Source organism: Prinia subflava, chromosome 26 (genome assembly GCF_021018805.1).
Source record: "Prinia subflava isolate CZ2003 ecotype Zambia chromosome 26, Cam_Psub_1.2, whole genome shotgun sequence".
In the NCBI taxonomy this organism is placed as follows: domain Eukaryota; kingdom Metazoa; phylum Chordata; class Aves; order Passeriformes; family Cisticolidae; genus Prinia; species Prinia subflava.
In genome coordinates this window covers 2,499,476-2,511,241 of record NC_086272.1, presented here as the reverse complement: position 1 = coordinate 2,511,241, position 11,766 = coordinate 2,499,476, and the positions used below count along the sequence as shown (strand labels likewise).

General features: G+C 56.0%; 1 protein-coding gene across 1 annotated transcript; it reads left to right on the top strand.

Annotated features, from left to right (window-relative positions):
* Positions 1-259: 259 nt before the first annotated feature.
* LOC134562199 (serine/threonine-protein kinase pim-1-like) lies at positions 260-6,814 on the top strand. The gene is made up of 7 exons (XM_063419623.1): positions 260-444; positions 628-692; positions 4,789-4,895; positions 5,025-5,075; positions 5,280-5,646; positions 6,292-6,471; positions 6,708-6,814. Exons 1-7 carry the CDS (start codon positions 260-262, stop codon positions 6,812-6,814), a joined length of 1,062 nt encoding a protein of 353 aa, XP_063275693.1.
* The last annotated feature ends 4,952 nt before the right edge of the window (positions 6,815-11,766 follow it).

Genomic DNA, 11,766 nt, shown 5'->3' with positions numbered 1-11,766 from the left:
AGGAAGTCAGTGCCCCTTTGCCCCTCTCTCCTGCTCCATCTCCCAGCCCAGCCTGGCCCCGGCTGCAGGACAACCCCGCTGCCGACGCCGTCCTGCTGGGGATGCACTGGGGGGATCTCCTTGCCCTTCCCTCTGGCATGGAGGCAAATCCCATCCTGTCCTTGTGCTTCCTCCCCTGGACAAAGAGCTGAGGACAGAGACAAGGGAGGACAAATCCCCACGGCAGAACCTCATGGAAGAGGCTGTTTTGAGCGGCTCCATGGTGCAGGAATGCAACGGGGAAGAAAAGTCACAGAGATCCCGCAGGAGGAGGGGCTCCAAACCTATCTCAGGGTGCTCAGAGGAGGAAAGACCCACCCAGTGCCAGGAAGGTGAACAGAGCTTTAGCCAGGGCTCTGAGCTGGTGGTCCATGAGCACCTTCATGATGGGGAGAAGCCCCACAAGTGCTTGGAGTGTGGGAAGAGCTTCAGCTGGAGCAACACCCTGATCCAGCACCAGATGATCCACACCAGGGAGGGGCCCTATGAGTGTTCTGAATGTGGGAAGAGGTTTCAGACCAGCTCACATCTCCTCAAGAACCAGTGGATTCACACAGAGGAGAAGCACTTCTGCTGTCCTGTCTGCAGGAAGGGCTTCAAGAACAACTCCCACCTCGTCACCCACCAGCGCATCCACACCGGAGAGAGGCCCTGTGAGTGTCCCCAGTGCAGGAAGAGCTTCACCCACAGCTCTCCCTTGACCAGGCACCGACAGAGGCACTGGTAAGGGAAGCCCTGTGAGTGACTCGACTGTGGGGAGAGCTTTGTGTGCTGCTCCAACTCTATCCTGCATCAGGGGACCCACGCTGGGCAGAGCCCTGATGACCCACATTCCCTGTGATCTGCACTGGGGAGACACTGGGCTGGTGGTCCTTTTGTTTGGTGGTCCCTAATATTCTTTTGATTCCTCTTCATCCCTTTAAAACAGACAAAATTGGGATAAAAATGAACAAATTCATCAAAGGCATCTAAAGCCTCACTTTTTGCTAGTTTTTCGAGGGGATCTGGGATTCAGGGGGATACTTGGTAGGATTTAAGGGTTTGGGGGTATTTGGTGTCATTTTCTCCATTTCTTGGCACTCAAAGAGATGAGAAGGTTTGATCTGTTACCTCAAAACCACTCAATGCCACTGAAAACTATTCAATCCCTCCCCAAAATTTCTTGATTTCAACAGCCCCTCAGGGTGGAACGGGGTTGGAAGGACTTTGGTGAAGTGTGCTGCAAATCAGGAGGGGTGAGATGGGCATTGGGTGGAACGGGATGGGTGGGATGGGGTTTGGGAGGGGTGGGATGGGGGAAATATGTCTTGGGAAGGGGGTCCTGATGTCCAGGAGAGGTGGGATGGCTTTGGGTGGGGATTGGGAGGGTGTGGTGAAATCTGGAATGAGAAAGCCAAAGGCTGGGAATAGTGAAGGGAGAGGGAACCCATTCCTCAGGGAGTTTTTGGGTATTCCACATTCCTAAAGGCATTTTGGTGCATCCCAGGTTTCTGAGGCGGTTTGGGGGCACTCCCCAATTCTTGGCAGGGGGTTCCTGAGAGCAGCTCCATGGAGCCCCATTGCCAGGGGTGGTTGCTTTGGGCACGAGCTCAGAGCTGCAGCCAGAGTCCATTGCCTCAGTGCTGGAGAGCAGAGAAATGATGAAAGGCTCCAGATATCTCCAGAGTGTGTTTGGGGGCCCAGGACAAGTTCTGCATAGGTGGGACAGTCACTGCCCCAGCCCCAGCCACTGCAGCCTCTGGGCCAGCCCCAAAGTGGCTGCCAAGCCCCTGGCACCCCCAAAACCCCACCTGTGAGGGACCAGAGCAGGTGAGGCTGTGACACGGCTGTGACACTGACACGTCCCACGGCCCCGGAGCTCACAGCAGCTGAGATGGGCTGGATCCAAGGTCTTGGCTGTGGATGTCTCTCTCTCTCTTCTCCTGACTTCCTCTTCTCAAAATATGGATAACTTGAAGTTGTAGGGTTTAGCGTTTTCTGAGTCAGTGCTTTGTAAAGTGCCTTACCATATTCCAGGTTTAATATAATTTATAAGCTGGGTACTATTTCTGTGTAAATGTTTACATCATAGGTTATAGCTTAGGAAAAATACTGTTCAGTGCTGTTCTTTTGTTAAATTGTGTAAGGTGTAAGTTAAGGTTAAGGTAGAAGCTAAGTCCTGTTAGTTTGAGCTCTGTTCAGCTTTTAGGCCATGTTCCTTTTATCCTTGCCCTCACTGTCCTCTTGTCACACACACACAGAGGGACAGTTCTCGGTTTGTTTGTGGTTTGATTGCTGGATTTGGTTTGGTTGTGTTGATGCTTTCCTTCCTTGCTGTGCCTAAAGTGTCCAGTCAGGGGTAGAGTGACTCTTGCCAAGGAACTTGGTCATGCCTCACCACCTGTGCTCCTAATTGGTGACTTTTGTCAAATATGCTAATCTGCTAAACTTATAAAACTGTATTGACTTCATGGGGGGGTTGGGCGTTTTGTGGACATTTTCTGTATCTCCCCTTGGAGGCCTCCAATAAAGATCAGCCTTTCTGTTACCTCCTCTATAATATTATCTCCAAAGGGTGTTACTTTATTTCTAGGTTCTGTAAAGCATCAACACAGCGGGGTCTCAGGGCACCCAGGAGACCACAGTGACACAATGACATCTTGGGGAGCCAAGTGCCAGCTGCAAACACAGCGGGGCCTGATGGAAGCCAGGAGCCACTTGGAGAGTGCCAGGGCACGTGGGACTCAGTGCCCGCTGTGACACAGCACAGCCCCATGGAGCTCAGCAGACCATTGTGACAACGTGGAATCCCATGGATGCAAGGCTCTACTTGGGCAGAGTGGGGTCTCCTGGGACACAGGTGCCACTGGGGCATTGCCAGCTCTTGTATAACCCAGTGCCCCTTGTGACACAGGGCAGCCTCATGGAACTGTCCTGGGGATGGTTCATAACCCATCACCATTTTGGGTTGTTTTTTGTTTTGTACCAGGAATGGTCACTGCCTCCCCTCCCAGCCTCTGGGAGTGCTGCAATGGGTGGAGGGGCAGCCCGGGGTCCTGCAGGGGTTGGGGGACAGGGGCTGCTCTTCCTTCTGGTTGCGGTGCTTGACTCAGTGGCCACGTGGCACAGCGCATCTGATTTGAGGTCTTGTTGCCCTGTGGTTTTGGTCTTTTGCTTTTTTCCTCTTGTTTTTTTTCTCCTCTTCCTGCTTGGGTGGACGATAACAGACTCCCAGTAGGTACCCCTGGGAGCCCGTCCTGTTTGCTTTGGGTAGGACAGGAACAATGAAAACCTTCCCAATGGCACAACTCCCCAGCCCACATGGGGAAAGGAAAGAAAAAGTTGTCAAGTTCTCAAAACCTTTCTCCTGCTTTGCTGCAAGACTCCTGCTTCACACATGTTGTGGAAAGTCAAGAGAAGCTGCATGGGTGGGATATCTTGTGACAGATGGTGCAACTCATTCTCCAGGAAAGGTTCTTGGAAAGAGCAGACAGGACTGTGGAGAAGATTCTGGGAAAGCTGAAACAGCATTTCGGAAATGAAATGAAAGTGGAAAGAAACAACCCAAGATATTTTCCTCTGTTTATTTCTCTGTCCCACTTTCCATCTTAAACTACTTCTTCATCTCATTAATTCTAAGTGGGTCTCACCTCTGACATCCAAGACTTGGCAAGATTTAGACACTGTAAAATACCATGAGCTACATCCAGTTTGCCTTCCCGTTTTTCTTGGAAAGCAATGCCGGAGACACAAGTGCAGTGCTTGGGTCAGGTACAAATTCTGCATTCAGGGAATGTGCTGTGACAGTGTCTGACCCTCAGCAGGGACAATGCACAGCAACAGCCAAGGGGATTCCTCTGTCACTGTGCAGGAGTCAAGACTGGGCCCTGACTGAAAACGGCGAAGTTCCCGTGTTTGGACAGGCTCAGGGGCTGCCCCGGGGAGTGCAGGGCTCGGTGCGAGGCAGAGGGGGCAACGGAAAAAACTGACAAGGGGACAAACGGCCCTGGAGCTTCAGTTGCAGCAGCAGCAGCGGCAGCAGCGGCAGCAGTGGCAGCAGCAGAGAAGAAAAAAGCGGTTTTGTTGACCAAGCCGTGCTTCCCCGCTCCCTCTCCCACAGTCCCGCAGCCTCTCCCTTTCCCAGTGTCCCCCTCCCAACCCAGTCTCCCTTTCCCCTGCTGGGCCGGGCCATGCCTCGGGCCCACCCCCGGCCCCGGGCGGGGCTGCCCCGTCCCTGCCCCCGGGCGTCCCGCCGCGGTCTCGCCTTCGCCCGGCTCTGGCAGTGCTGGCGATGGCGCTGCTGGGCGGGCATCAGTGCCTGGGGCTGGGGTAGCATTGCTGGCCTTTGGCTGCGCCTTTACCGAGCCCAGCCCAGGTCCCGGCCCCAGCCCCGGCCCCGGCCCCGAACCCGGCCCCGGCCCCAGCCCCGGCCCCGGCCCCGGCCCCAGCCCCGGCCCCGGCCCCGGCCCCGGCCCCGGCCCCGGCCCCGGCCCCGACCCCGGCCCCGGCCCCGGCCCCGGCCCCGGCCCCGGCCCCAGCTCGTCCCTGGGCCCGCAGAGGACACAGGCGGCGCGGCTGCTCCCGCCGCCTCCACTGCGGCTTCCCCGGCCCAAGCTCCTCCGCTTGGCAGCGCGGCCGCTGGCCCTGAGCCGCTGCTGTCCCGTTGCCAGGAGCAAATGCCTGGGGATGCCCAGCCCGGGCCGCTCGAGGGGCGCTCGGGGGCCGTTCCTGGCCCCGGGCCGAGCGCTGACAGCCGCGTCTCGCCGGCAGGGAAGGCGCAGCAGGCCCTCCAGGAGCAGTACCGCCTGGGTTCGCTGCTGGGCCACGGCGGCTTCGGCAGCGTCTGGGCGGCCACACGGCTCTCAGACCGTGCCGCGGTGAGTGGCGCGGCCGGTGATGGGTGCACAAGGAAGGGGCGCAGGAGGAGGAGGAGGGCGAAGGAGAAGGAGGCTGGGGCTGGGCAGGGCAGGCAGTGAGCTCAGCCTGCTGCTCCCCTTGGCTTGCAGGTGGCCATCAAAAGGGTGCCACGGAACCGTGTCCGGCATTGGGGTGAGCTGGTGAGTGAGCGGGGCCAGCAGGAGAAGCTGGGCCATGCCGGGCAGGGATGAGCTGAGGCCTGGCAGGGTGGAAGCCGCCAGGACGCCTGGAGGGAGAGCGGGCGTGGGGCCAGCAAAGGGTGCAGAGCATCCCGGGCTGGCTGAGGGGTCCCTGGCCCCTGGCACGGCCTCAGCCCCACTGACAACATTGTGCTCCTCCCACAGCCCAACGGCACCAGCGCACCACTGGAGATCGTGCTGCTGCACAAGGTCTCCACTGGCTTCCCTGGTGTCGTCCAGCTGCTGGAGTGGCTGGAGCTCCCCAAAGACATCATTATCATCATGGAGCGCCCGGAGCGTTCTCAGGACCTCCAGCACTTCATTCGGGCACGGCGGTTCCTGTGCGAGGAGGTGGCGCGGGAGCTGTTCCGCCAGGTGCTGGAGGCCGTGCGGCACTGCACCAGCTGCGGGGTCCTGCACCGCGACCTCAAGCCAGAGAACATCCTGCTTGACCTGGCCACCGGGCAGGCCAAATTGATCGATTTTGGCTGTGGCACCTACCTACAAGACACAGCCTATACTCACTTTGCAGGTGAGCCCTCGCAGGGGTGTGCTCCCCATTCCAGACATCTCCTGGCCCAACATCTCACAGCCCAGCCTGGGTGTGGCTCTGGGGATTCTCCCTTTCCCTGCCACTCATGGCACTGAGTCTTCAGCCCAGTTGCTTTTGAACACAAGTGGGTGGGGGGACCAGCTTCCAGCCCTGCTGGCAGCCTTTGCCAGCCACTCTGCCTGGGACTGGGGCTGCGGCTGGGGCAGCCAGCCCAACAGAAGCACCCGTGGGTGGGGGTGGCTGAGAGGGGAGCCAGAACATGTGCACCAGCCAGTTTGGTGTGCAGGTGAGAAAGGGCTTGGACTGCTGTGATTGCCTGGTTTGCTTTGGGTTCATAATGGTTTTTGGGGCAATGCAGGTAGGGACGAGTAAGGCATGGTTTTTCCCCAGCACTGAGTGGGTTTTGCTTGTCATGGTTGGGCCTTGCCAGGGCTTCCACTGCCACCTTCCGACACCAGTGGCTTCTTTTCCAACCCTAAGTTTGTACACAAGTCCCAGGTGCTGGCCAGAGGGCAGCAGGTCACACCACGTGCCACTGGGGCAGCCCCTGCACGCCCAGGGATGCTGGGGCCAGGCTCTGGGAGCAGCAGCATCCCCCTGATGAACTCCATCTGTATTCCATAGGAACACCGTCATACAGTCCCCCGGAATGGAACCAGTTTGGCTGGTACTATGGACAGCCAGCTACCGTCTGGTCCCTGGGCATCCTGCTGCACCAGATGGTGTGTGGGGAGCACCCTTTCAGGAGGGGCCACAAGATCAGCTGGGACCATCAGCTCTCGCTGCCACCACGGCTCTCTCAAGGTGAATCCTCATCTCTGGGCACGGGGGAAATGCCAGTGCTGGGAGACAGCAGTGGGCTGTGGCAGCTGCTGAGGAGGTGGCACGTGTCCTGCTGTCCTGCTTTCCTCCAAAACAGGGAATTCCTGGGAAAGTTTAGGCCCAGCTCTGAGCAAATGCAGCATGGCCTGAGAATGGGAACCGTGGGGCAGACAGGAGCCTTCTCCAACTGACCGGCGGTTTCTGGTTTCTCTCGCCAGAGTGCCAAGATGTCATCCGGCGGTGTTTATCCATGCTGCATGTGGACCGGCCTTCAGTAGAAGACCTGTTCAGTCATCCCTGGATGCAGGATAGTCATCTGCCATAGAAGAAGGGAGAGAGCCACAGAAACAGCGATGCAGGGCCCTGGTAAGTTCCAGCTCCACACATGCCTTGGCAATCAGAAGCAAAGAACCCAGACTTTTTTGTCCTGCCTGTGTCACTGCACAGCGGTCATCAGATGGGAAGACACAGCCCCTGTGCTGGAGCTGAGCTGCTCTGCCCAGCACTGCTGGCTGCCATCCCAGCTGCTTTGGCTTGTCCTGGGTCACTGCCAGCTGGGGCCCTGGGCAGAACACTGACAGCCTGGTCTCACTCCCAGGGAAAGAGAAGCAGCCCCTGGAGAAGCCGTGCCAGGTGGGGCTGCTGCTGCTGGAGACAGCCAGGACAACATCAAGGATGAAAACCTCTTCCTCGACCAGGCCACCACAAAGCTGAAGATGATGGACTTTGATTCTGGCACCTTCTTCAAAGCCAGGCTCCACAGTGAATTTGCAGATGAGTGCACACACAGGGGGATGCTCCCAGATTTGGGCATTGCACAGGCTGGCCGGGAAAAAAAAGGTTCCCCCTTTTGCTGGGGTGGAAGCAACTGATTTTTCAGTGGGCTGCCAAGCTGTATTTTGGCAGGGCTGGGGGGCATGGGGTGGGGTGGATGTGAAATGGGTGTGGGGTCCTGGCCCTGCCAACAGCCCCCAGTATCCACTGTGCCATTTCCCTCATTTTCCCTTTTTGTCTGTGGTCTATTTTCATTAATTTGCTGTTTGTTTCTCTAAAGGAAGCGTTCTAGGTGTTGTCCAGTCTGGATGGGGAAGTGCTTGGGACCAGCCGTGCCGTGGATGGGCCGTGCCCTTGGAGAAGGCTGAGGACATCGTTTGGGAGCAGCTTTTCTTCCAGCGGCGGATGGCGTCAGGTGGGTCCCGTCTTCTTGGCCTGGGTGGGATCAGAGCTTTTGGGAGATGGCAGCCAGCACAGGAGCATCCTGCTGTGGGCAGCTGCTGAGGAGGTGGATGTGCCACGGCTGGCTGCAGGCTGGGCACATGTCCTGCCCTCCTGCTCTGCTGCCAAGGGCAGCAATGATGGGCAGCTCTGGGCACCGCTCTGGGCACAGCCAGCATGGCCTGGGCACGGCGGGCACTGGGACAAGGGGGACAGGAGCCTTCAGCTGACGGGCGGGTTCTGGTTTCTCTCCTTGCAGCCGGGCTCTGCGGATGCTGAAGCTGCTCTGGGCTCTGCCAGGGCTCTGCTGGAGCTCAGCCCCAGGCCAGAATCAGCCAAAGAAGAAATGGTGTGACCTGCAGCAGAGACTTGCTTGAGCACTTGGGCAATGCAGCTTGTAGAGTGTACATCTCCGAGGGAAAACATCACACCCTCCAAAATTAAACTTGATCAAGAACTTCTGAAATGCAATCAATCTGGGATGACCCCAAATGACATTTATCAACTTGCCCAAGGTGTAGCTCAGCCCTTCCCTGAAGATTTCTCTCCCCCACCTACTTTTAAATTTCACAACTGCTCCCTCCTTTCCCCCAGTGAGTTCCCAGCCCATCACAGTCTCCGTCACACTGTTGCCTTCCTTGATGGCCTTCACCACAAGGAAGACCAAGCCCCAGGTTTAGGGCCTCATCCTGTCACTGGCTGAAGAGCAGCAATATCTCCGAGGTCCCGTGGCATTTTAGTGTCAGTGAGAGCTGCTGTTCAGCCCTCAGCTCTCCTCAGTGCTCAGTTCCCACTCCCTTTTCCTTGTCCTTCCAGCAGGATGAGCTCTGTGAATCCCCTTGAGCCTCCCCACTCTTCCCGCCCACCCACCCACCTCACTAAGGTTAAGCTGAAGCTTCTTTGTCTCCTCTGGCACACCAGTGCAGTCCCCTCTGCGGGGAGCCCCAGCCCCAGGGCACAGCACACAGCAGTGCAGTGAGGGCTGGAGCAGCTGCCCTGCACCCCTGGCTTGGCTGTTTGTGGCAAGGAAATGCTCCCTGTTTGCAGCTCTCCCTGCAGGATGGCCCCAGGGCAGAGCCCAGCCGGGCTCCCACTGCATCCCCTGAAGCCTGGGGCAGGCAGTGGTGCCAGGGCTGAGGTTCATGGGCTGTCTCTGGGAGCCTCGCCTGAAAAGACACACGGAGCCACGAATCTGGGGAGATCAGAGCAGCAGGGAGAATCTCCTGCTTTGTTTATTACTTCCTATTATATACTTTTAGCAAGGTGCCCATGGATTGGAGAGTGGCATTCCCACCTCTCAACGGCATTGGTCAGAAGGACTGTCATTCAACCTCCCCTTCTCTTGGAGAAGGAATTCAAAACAATAGCAATATTTACAAAACACAATCTCCTTGTTTACATGAACGAGCATGAGAAGGTGCACACTTCTACTTTAGTATGAACACTCAGAATACTGGGAGAATCTCATGGTGACAATGGGGCGCCCCCAGAGCTGTGGCTTCCAGTCAGTGTTTGCAAGGGTTGTGTTCTCATCTCCTGCAGCCTGTGGGGGAAACAAACTGTGCTGCCAGGCCAGCAGTGCTCCTGTGGGCAGGGACAAGGCTGAAGGGCTTTCCCATTGCAGAGGAGCCGGCACTGAGCCTTGTCAGGGCCTGGCAGGGCTGGAGCCGGGTCTGGCCTGCTGTGAGGGAATCGCTGCCACCAACTGGCCCCACCCGCTGTGCTGTGTCCTCCAGGGACAGAGGGGTCTGTGTGTGCCAGGGGCTCTGGGATGTCTCTGTCTGCATGGACAGAAGGGTGTGTGTGTGCCAGGGGCTCTGGGGTGTCTCTGTGTGCATGGACAGAAGGGTCTGTGTGTGCCAGGGGCTCTGGGATGTGTCTGTACCCATGGACAGAAGGGTCTGTGTGTGCCAGGGGCTCTGGGGTGTCTCTGTGTGCATGGACAGAAGGGTCTGTGTGTGCCAGGGGCTCTGGGGTGTCTCTGTGTGCATGGACAGAAGGGTCTGTGTGTGCCAGGGGCTCTGGGATGTCTCTGTACCCATGGACAGAAGGGTCTGTGTGTGCCAGGGGCTCTGGGGTGTCTCTGTGTGCATGGACAGAAGGGTCTGTGTGTGCCAGGGGCTCTGGGATGTCTCTGTACCCATGGACAGAAGGGTCTGTGTGTGCCAGGGGCTCTGGGATGTCTCTGTCTGCATGGACAGAAGGGTCTGTGTGTGCCAGGGGCTCTGGGGTGTCTCTGTACCCATGGACAGAAGGGTCTGTGTGTGCCAGGGGCTCTGGGATGTCTCTGTGTGCATGGACAGAAGGGTCTGTGTGTGCCAGGGGCTCTGGGGTGTCTCTGTCTGCAGGGACAGAAGGGTCTGTGTGTGCCAGGGTTTCCATAATGTCTTTGTACCCATGGGTATGGAATGAACACAGAGTGAAAGTGTCAGTCACGTTGCTTGCACACTCCTTCCTCTTTGCACAAGACACATCCATGCACACCCCCATGTATGGATATACTAAAAGGACAGGGATAGATAGAGATTTCCCACAGAGTTCTAAGTTTGGAATAACTCACTTTTAAGCCAGTGACCAGGGCATTTTGTCCCAGCTCATTGTGAGTAGGTGTCCAAGAGCTGAAGGGTGCATCATTCAGAAGCAGTTTCAGGATTTCTAGGCAGGAAGTTACACCATCCGTGTAACTCACTGTATTTATCGGGATGGACTCTGCTGGTTCTTTAGGAATATGGAGCAATTGAGACACAAGACTTGGGAAACTCCCAGCTCTGTGGATTTGTGTCAAGGGGGGAGCAGCAGAAACACTTTGTGTCTGCTTTGGGGGATACAGGGTCCAAGGAGCTGGGGTGGCAGAACGTGACCTGGCATGTTGGCAGGTGAAGTCCTGTTTCATGACATCCCAGAGTGGAACAGGACAAAGCTCCAAGCACCCCCAAGCCCACTGATGAAGTCTTTGTGATGCTGCAAATTCTCAAGGAAAGGCTGCTGCCACACAATCCACTGGGATTTACAACTTTCAGTTGCAACTCTAGGTCGAAGTGTCAAACTGTAATATTTTTTACCCTCAAGATACAGTCATGCACAATCCATCTGTCAGTTTCTTAATGCTTCAACAACAATTTCAAATAACTTAATATTGGAAAGAAAACCCATAATCTTTTAAAAAAGGATACTGAGGTCAGTGAGATGGATCCATGCCATCAAAACATTCACAAATTAAGTAATTTAGTTGTCTTTTTAAGAAGATCAGCTACCTCTTAATCTAAAGTTACAGAAGATTTTTCACTGCATGTTTGTTTTTTGTTCTCCCTTTCTTTTTTCCCTGTTTTTTCCTTTTTTCTTTTCCTTGTTAAGCAGATAACACATCCTAAAAGAGGAATGTACAGCAAAATGAGATACATTTTGGATAAACAATGAAAATGTAGGCTCCTCCTCTGTTTGCTTTTGTCTGGAAACCCTGAAGAAAAAGATCTAGCAGAGACCAGCAGAGGTGTAAAGTGGTTGCTTTGGACTAAACTGGAGTTCAGCACTGGTGACATCCTGATCCAGTCAAGAGTTGCAGAATTCCTTTGCACATATCGAACCATGTGTTTGCAGGCACAGCACCTGCAGTGCCGATGCACCAATGCACGTGAATAACTCTGTTATTCCCTCCCAGAATTTGGGCTGTGCCCAAGAACGAGTTGCTCCAGTGCTTTGCTGCTGGTTCCCGTGTGGAGGAGCTCCCTTCCCGCTGGCTGAGCTGCTCAGGCACAGCCCGGCAGCTCCTGGCCCTGCAGGGCTGAGGCTTTTCCCCATTGCTGGGCACAGACTGATGGAGCAGTATCACCGTGGAGGCCCAACCAGGAACACAGACTGGGGACACAGATCTGGGTGCAACAGAGCAGCAGGGCAGAAGACCTGCCCTTAGTTTATTTTTCCATTATATACCTGTGGCAAGGTGACCATGGATTGGAGAAGGGTATCGCCACCTCTCCTGTCACATTGGTCCAGGAGGCTGTCATTCAACCTCCCCTTGTCTTGGAGAAAGTATTCATAACATTGCCAATATTTACAAAACAT